Source organism: Barbus barbus, assembly GCF_936440315.1.
Source record: "Barbus barbus genome assembly, chromosome: 26".
NCBI lineage: Eukaryota > Metazoa > Chordata > Actinopteri > Cypriniformes > Cyprinidae > Barbus > Barbus barbus.
In genome coordinates, this window is record NC_136754.1 from 6,399,184 (window position 1) to 6,407,815 (window position 8,632).

Genomic DNA, 8,632 nt, shown 5'->3' on the forward strand with positions numbered 1-8,632 from the left:
TACAACCACATTTTGAAATTAATTTTACAACTCATTAAAAACAAGACAAAAAGTGCAGTCTTAAAACTGAAAAGAGCAGCTACACCAAAGACTATAGAAATACAAAAGACAGTTCACTCCTAAATGGGAGAACGCGCAATATGGTGGGATAGTCCCGCCTTCTAAATGAAAGCGCCAACTGTTGATTGGTAAAGTCAATGCAACACTGCAGCGGCCGTTAGAAGCTCCGGTTCACGGTGTGCACAGTCATAAACGCGTTGGAGCTACGCATGCGCACTGGCTGGTCTAGCCTGAATAATAAGCTTTTTAAACGCTTATTTTGAGCATAAGAAACAACATTCATGGGGCAGTTAATTTCAGATTTTATTGCTGATTTGAAATATGTAATTTAATCGTGAGTTCAACGAGCCGTTTGAGATTTCCGGATTCCCCCATTCATTTAGATAGGACTTGGTCTTGTCTGAGCTTAAATCTGGCAGCCGAGTGAACGGACTTTCCTTGAAAGGGACTTTGGCTACACTCAGAAACTATTTGGCACCAGGGGACTCACCGGGTGTGGGTGGAGGAACACGTGGTTTGACGGAGGCGGCGCAGCCTCTCTGTGTCTGAAGCGTGTTGATAGGGCGGATGAGGAAGCCGCGACGGGGTCTCCGTGCAGACCAGTGCTCAGGATTGTCAGGGTCGTCTGGCGGTGCCGTCCGAGGCTTGAAATGCCTCCAGCGACAGGCTTTGATATTGAGCAGGATTTGTGTGAGGTCTGGTGAGGTGGAGGAGGGGGCAGAGGTATTTGAGCTGCTGTGTGAGGTATCCGTGCTGGGCTGCTGGGTGGGAGACAACGATGGGAATGTGGGGGAATCCGGGTCCAGCCCATGATACACAGTATCCCATTCAGAGTAGGCTCGGTCCAACAAAACCCTACAAACAAACGTGAGAGAATTCATTTATAACATATACATACATGAACTGAATGACATCACAATATGCACATTAATTTTTTTTTTTAAATCACTAATTATTAGGATTAGTATTTGCTGAAAAAATGAACTTGAATTAAAATCACATAAATAAGAGTAATAACACTTCAATTATGTAACAATATTCACATAAATTCAAATTTGTATTTTCTCAGCAAATTATGTGATTACACGCAAACTGACTGAATTTAAAAAAGTATTACTTGAGATCAAATGAAGCTAATACAAATTAATTGAATCATATGCAATTGCATTAACTACAAATAGTTACATAAAAATGTATTACGCCAAAAAAATTTAATTATGTAATTAATCATCTAATTAAATCACAAATTTTAATATATGTGGTAATTATTTGCAATTATTTGGTGAGCAAAGTCCTCAAATCAATATGATTTAAATGAACTGAATCAAACTGCAATTATTTGTGTATGAAAATATATAATTTAAGTGGCTTAACTCACCTGCCCCCTCTGCCCACTCGCCGACGTGCCAACCCCAGGCATCGTCGCGGCACCGTGAGTGTGGTGAGAGAATAGCGATATCGCACATCTGCTACCCCGCCCTCGGCAGGGTCTGACCAGGGCCAACTGCCCACAGGTCCTGAACGTGCCTTTGAGAAAAAAACAGAATCATTTACTAATAACATACAGCCTAGACTGCAACCTTACAACACACTCTTATTCATGCATATCAGGACGCTTCACAACGTACAGCATGATATTGACAGCCTGTTCTCCTCCTGAATCCAAACACACCATCTGGATCGTTCTCCTCCTCAACCTCTGAAGAGCCAGAGAACATCTGAGGAAACAAGAGTGTGTTAAGCCAAAAGAAAACAAAAAATGACTCTCGAAATCTGTCACTGAACATGTGTGTACCTGTGAGTAAGGCTCGTCGTCTGAGCTGGGAAAGTCATACTGATTGAGGTCTTTAGTGTTAAAGACTGCCGGGCCTGAATGGGCAGAGCCTGCCAATGGCAATGGCTTGGCCTTCTTCTCATACTTCCGTTTCTGCCGCACGACCTCCGGTTTATCCATCTACAGCCGAACATAAGAAACAAACCCACATGAGATTAAATCATTTTGTTGCACTTGTAAAACAAGTTGACGGAACAAGATGGGAACACATAGAAATGAGTGCTGTCAATCCATTAAATCGATACAAATACAATATTATTGATGTCTCTAGGATATTGTTAATTTTTTCCTAACATTAAACGAAATATAGCCATTCAACATTACAGTATAATTGAAAGCTATCAATCTGAACATTTATTAGACTTAAACAACAACATCCAATTTAAGTTAACTTAAAACAATCTTCACATAAACCCATTATGTACCAGTGCCCTTCAGCAAGTGGGAAATATACAGAAATTTAACAAAGTTATCAAACACTAAATACTGAAGTTCCTTTAAGAGCTGCCACTATATGCACCTAGCTTTATTTGCACTTTAATATGAATTGATAACAGGCTTCAGCATGCGCTACCTTATTTGTGCGTGCAAAAGTGTGAAGTGAAATTGAAGTGCGTGTCTGAAAAGTCTCCTGTTTGATGTGGTTGTAAAGACATTCTATGACTAAATCAATGCACTTCTTGTCAAGACAAAAAAAAGACAGAAGTGGGTTGGCCAACCCTAGCCCCGCCCCTGTGTTAAATATTTAACACCTTAAACTGGAAAAAATTAATTGCTTGCATTAATACTAATTCTGAAATAAAACCTCACTTGTGCAAAGTATGTTTTGGGCACAAGGGGGAGCCCAGTGGCCCAGATAAACAGAGAGATGAGTGTATGTGTATACCTTGATCTTGTAGTCCCGATCATGCTCTGTGTGTCTGTACTGGTTGCTGTTGGTGATTGGGATCAGAGGGATGACTGGTTTCTCCAGAGCTCTCTGAGCCAGAACCTCCGCCATCACCTCGCCTCCGAAATCAGCCATGCTGTTCCTACACACACACACACACACACACACATCAGTGAGCTTAAACAATACACACTCCTGTGCCAACCAACCTAGAATACCAGGATTCGCAAAACAGTGAATTTCCATGAAAGTTTCTGTGACTGCTACATTCTTTCAAATTACTAAAGTGTTGTTTAGATTGCTAAAATTTGGTTTAAAATTTTTTCAAATTGCATGAAAAAATTAAGTGCAATTTTAGGAACCGAAAAATAAAATAAATACATTTTCAATCTACATATAAAATATTGATCAAAGATTATTGGTCACTTTCTAAACCAGTGGTTCTCAACCTTTTCTATTCCAAGGCCTCCCTCCTCTCCGAGTCAATACTTCATTATATGCTCATGCAGCGGTCGGGTGTTTTGAGCCGCTTTTCAATCTGTATTTCACACAGCGCGATGAGAAACGGCTTGAGCTGCTCTAAAACACAGAATAACATCACAGAATAGCCTACGTACAAGAGAGGTGGTGCTGTTATTTATTATTATTTTTTTTATATTAATCATAAAATTAGTGAATTGTATATGAATATACTTAGTCATAAGTTATCTCGCGCCCCCCTGGTTGAGAACCACTGTTCAAAACAATAAAAGTATAGCGCATCCACTAGTAATTATATATGAATATATCAGTTTTTACTGATGCAAATGTTAGAAATGATGCATCGCAATACAAATGCCAACTTGTATGCGATGCACACTTTTATAAATCGATGCATTGCATTAACATTTTTTTGCCGATGCACCAAGCGAATCGGTGGGACTTCCCATCCCCAATTCATATATACATTTAATAAAGATAAAATTGCAAAATAAGTCAACATCTTTCCAGGTTGTACATGAATCGCAGGAACCAAGGAACACATGACAGAATAAATTATGTTCATGTGCACCTCTTCTCTACAATCTCCAGTGTGAGGTGCAGCAGCTCTCGTTTGCTCTTCTCTCGTCTCTTGATCATCTCCAGGATTGTGACGGCTCGGCTCAGATCCCTACGCAGCTTCAGCATCTTCTCATAAGAAGCTTCGTCGTTCTTACGATTCTGTGGAGAAGGATAATGCGCGAACTGATTCTCTTGTCATTCAATAAGGAGAGCCAATTTGTTGAGTACTGCCCTCTTACCTTTCGTGTCTGCATCTTCTCCGTCCTGCGCCTGAAGGCCACATATGAGTCATTGGTGCTAGAGCCGTCACGCTTCTCCTGTTTGACGACAGGAATGAGAGAGCCACTCTGACATGCTTTCCTCTTCCTGCTCCAGTACTCATATACCTCCTTTATCAACTCATCATCCTCCTTTAACAAGAGTTTGGCCTCCTGCAGAGACACCGGCTGAGAGAAAAAGAAAATGGTTCATATTAACATGCTAATGATTATTAATGTCATTAGTAGAGGTCAAAAGACTAACAAGAATTTTTTGAAGACCTGGTCAGGCAGTTTTTCACTTGCCCTACTGACAATTTTACTACCACCTCCACAAATATGATAAACAGCCATTTTTAACAAGTTTTTGCAAATACTCAAAATAAATAATGACAATACTTTTTTTACTGGAAACCAATGGCATACAATACCAAAACAATACTTTAACTCATTGTAAAAGCCTGTTCACACCAAGAACAATAACTATAAAGTAAAAAAATAATTTGCTGTAACGGCGGAGTTCACAACTATAATAAAACCACTGACAGACATTAATAAACCATTCAATATTAATGTGTGCACTGCATACAATTATCAATGTTGTCGGCCGTTAATGTGGATGCAAATATAATTATCATTTGTGTTGTAAACAGACCAACTATCAATTCCCAAGTATGTCAAGTCAATCATGTTAGTCAGCTTGATAATGTTACTGGTGACGATTAAGCAGAATACAAAAGCAAATACACTACCACAAAAACACTTAGTAAGTTAGTAAGCTTTCCTTTTTTGGAAATGGATTATACTTTTATTCCACAAGGACACATTACATTGATCAAAAGTGACAGCAAAGACTTGCAAAATGCTGTTATTTTGAACTTTCTATTCATTAACAAAAATCTCTGTTTCTGCAAAAGCTGCACTCTTTTCAACTCTGATTATAAAAAATAAATAATAGGAAAACTGAGATTCTGAAGGATCATGTAAAACTGAAGACTTGTGTAATTATGCTGAAAATTAAGCCCTGCCAACACATTAATACATTAGCCTACATTTAAAATGTTATTAAAATAATTTATATGCATTAAAATAGATTAAAATACAGTAATATTTTAAAATTATTACTAATTGATCAAATAAATTAGGGCTGTGAATTGGCAAGAATCTGGCGATACGATATGTATCACGATACAAGGGTTGCAATACGATATATTGCGATACTGTAAGCAAGGCGATATATTGGGATATTTCTTATTTTAGGAATAGGATATATTTTTTAGGAATGCTGTCATTAAGAGCACACCACCATATGCCAACCTTAGCAATAAATACAAAGTGTTTAACCAGAACACACAGGGATCTGCATTTGCAATAATCAGTCCCTGTAACATTCAACGTTATTGAACCACTTTTTGTGCAGTACGAGTCAAGGGGGAAAAATTGGATTTATTGCAGGATTCTTTAGTTAAATCTATATGTATAAAATGTGTTTTATAAAAAGACCATATATATTTATAAACTCAGCTTTAAAGGGTAACAGTTTAAATTTAACATTTTGATCTGAACAAAAAAAATGACATCTGCTTAATATCAATGGAAAATAAAGCGCTTGCAGGATTCCTAAAGAAAACAAAACTATTGTAAAACAAAATAAATACTGATGGCAAACATTCTCAGAACCTTTGAGCTTGGATTTCACAGGTTTTTAGTTTTGTATTTATTCCGTGTGGAATCTCTGAGACCGCGACGCGAGCGCCACCTGAACGGCACAAAACCCTACCGCCCGCCGCACCCCACGAGAAGACTCTACAACATGGGACGCGGCAAACGCCGGAACCGAGGTGGCACTCGTGCCGCGATCCTGGGGCGGACGTTCCCACAAAAGCCCAAATGACACCACACTTCAGCTTTGTACACAGAAACGGGAATTGGAACAATTCTTTCATCCTCCATTACTAGCAATGAACTATATTAACGCTAACATAGTGGCATGCTCTAATGCTAGTATTTCCTGTCTGTTTAAGTTCTGAGATAAAGACTGCTTTCTAACGGTCGGGATGTGAACTCAAAACGAAACAACTGCCATGAATCCTGTATAAATAATTTTTTTTGAATATCGATATTCCGTTTTTGAGAATAGATACAGAATCGCCAAACAAAATATCGCGATACATGTATCAATATTTTCTTACACCCCTAAAATAAATTTTCCAAAAATATTTAAACTTTTTTTTTACTGAACCCAACCTTCTGAACAGTAGTTCAAGGCAAAATGTGGTGGTGAGATTAATGGTCTGATAGGGCAAGTTCTGTCCTTAACTGCTAACTGCTGATCAGTTGGCCTGGTCCATACATCAGGCTACAAGACCTACAAATTTACCCATAAATCTGCTGCAGAACAAGCATGCCCTTACAGAAACACACTAGTGCAGGCAAGGAAGCTCTTTATTAATTTAAACATTGATTTAATATGCTTATTACTAAGACACAAATATACACTATTTCCCTGCAGCAAGCAAAACATGTTACTGCTACACCCTTATCTGCAAATGTTATCAATTCAAAGCAGTTGTGCAGTCTAAACTGCAAAGCACAGCACTAGCAACGCCAAGGTCATGGGTTCAATTCCAAGGGAATGCATAGACTGATAAAACATATACCTTCAATGAAACGCAAGTCACTTTGGATAAAAGCATCTGTCAAATGAATAAACATGCAAATGTAAAATGTTTTGAATGTTAAGCTACCTGATATTTATACTGTATTATTGTTTTTACAGAACGAAATCCAGAGATCAGCACCATAACAACCATAAAAAAAACCAAGCTCAAGTTGGAAACCACAATTAAAATCCAAATCTTCCGACAATTCCAGGTTTTGCCCAGCGCTGTTACCTGCTGTCCGCTGCCTTTCTCCAGCCGGTCGATCATCTCTTCAAACTGCAGGGCTCCCACGTCCATCTTCTTCTTCAGTTTATTTACAAATGTCTCGTCCTCAGAGTCCAGGTCATAATCCGGCTGTTCGGTGTCCAGACTGAACGCTGCAGGTAGCAGGACCAGTTTGGAGGGCACAAAAAAAGAAAAGAAAAAACAGAGTTAGAGATGTTTTACTGTGAACCAAAGCCATGATAAACCAAGTTTCATTGGAGGCTACAAACCATGTAGTCATAACTTTGTTGCTATTGCAGCACCAAATTGAATTGCAATCTGTTTGAGCAGACTGACATTGCAACACTGATTCCACTTACATGAGTTTGGAGCTATTTGTTTGTCTGAACCATCATCATGAATAATAGCTTTGCTGGTTAGACTTGTAAATAGCATCTTTCCCCAATGACAGCCATTCAAACATGCCTGTATGTTCTGACAAATTATATTTCTATTACAATACGCAATTTATCAGTGCCCAAGTCAGTTCTGAATGGCTCTTAAATGCATGAAACGAATTTGTTATTCACTGTCTGTCGCCTTTTGTGTCACAGTTCAGTGAAGTCAGTAGTAAAAGCGTGAAGGACACACAAAACTCAAGCTGAATGAGATATTTGGTCTAGATAAAGGTTGAATGACTCACGCTGTATGTGAATGAGCTGTTTGGGCATCCTGAAGTCCCCCGGGTAGAGGGACTCATAATAGGCGATGTTGCTCTCTGCCTCTGGGACAGGAATCACCATGTTGTCCCTCTTCTCCCCATACACCTGCTGAGCAGAGATGGCCCGCTGGAGATGGTGTTCCTAACATGCACACACAGGAAAAAAAAGATTTAGCCTAGTTAAATTGCAAATGCAAGTTTGTGTGGGGTTTGGCTGGACGGTGACCAGTGTTGAGACTGTGCTGCCAATTTAGCCTCTTTTCCTGCCATTTCAGACCTCTTTAGCAAAAAAAACAATAAAAAACGTAGCAACAAATCTAGTAAATATTGTATTCATCCCATTGTCTGACAACAAAAACAATTTTACTGCAAATTTGACTTAAAATACACAGTATGTGATCACAGACAGTATGAGAAACAAACAAATATAAAAAGCTGACACTATGCAGAATGCGAATATGATGTCATCTTTCAATAATATGCTAATCAGCATGACTTTTTTAGCAACTTTGAACAGGCTGGCTACTTTCCATTGAAAGAAGTTGGCAACAGTACATCTACCATTTAAACAGACTCTGAAGATATTATTTGGACTTTCACACTTATTTCACAGCAGCGTATAAAAACATGCACCATATAACAGAACAGAAAAAAACTAAACTAAACAAGTTTCTATTGCATTATTCTCGCTAACAACAATGAACATAACACAACAGCTAGGCAGACATTAAATTCACAATACACATGTGAACCTGGACCACAAAACCATCTTAATGAGCACGGGTATATTTGTAGCAACGGCCAACAATATCTTGTAAGGGTCAAAAATTATCCATTTTTCTTTTATGCCAAAAATCATTAGGATGTTAAGCAGAGGTGGGGGACTGACTCGAGTCACAATTTTCAGGACTTGCGACTTGCTTGGACTTGATCATGTGTGACTTTTCCCCACCTCTGATGTTA

General features: G+C 38.7%; 1 protein-coding gene across 4 annotated transcripts in view; it reads right to left on the reverse strand.

Moving 5' to 3' along the window:
• epc1b (enhancer of polycomb homolog 1 b) overlaps positions 1-8,632 on the reverse strand; it is a 37,841-nt gene that overhangs the window by 5,086 nt on the left and 24,123 nt on the right. For 2 of the 4 annotated variants that reach the window (XM_079380186.1, XM_079380184.1), the window contains 10 exons: positions 7,652-7,811; positions 6,976-7,121; positions 6,742-6,777; positions 4,064-4,270; positions 3,835-3,983; positions 2,781-2,925; positions 1,856-2,014; positions 1,689-1,778; positions 1,439-1,587; positions 551-915 (listed from right to left, as the gene is read on the reverse strand). In XM_079380186.1, the coding sequence (XP_079236312.1) occupies positions 551-915; positions 1,439-1,587; positions 1,689-1,778; positions 1,856-2,014; positions 2,781-2,925; positions 3,835-3,983; positions 4,064-4,270; positions 6,742-6,777; positions 6,976-7,121; positions 7,652-7,751 (1,546 nt within the window). In that variant the 5' untranslated portion in view covers positions 7,752-7,811. The remainder of the gene's footprint in view (positions 1-550; positions 916-1,438; positions 1,588-1,688; positions 1,779-1,855; positions 2,015-2,780; positions 2,926-3,834; positions 3,984-4,063; positions 4,271-6,741; positions 6,778-6,975; positions 7,122-7,651; positions 7,812-8,632) is intronic. The other 2 variants (XM_079380187.1, XM_079380185.1) reach the window with 1 other exon arrangement.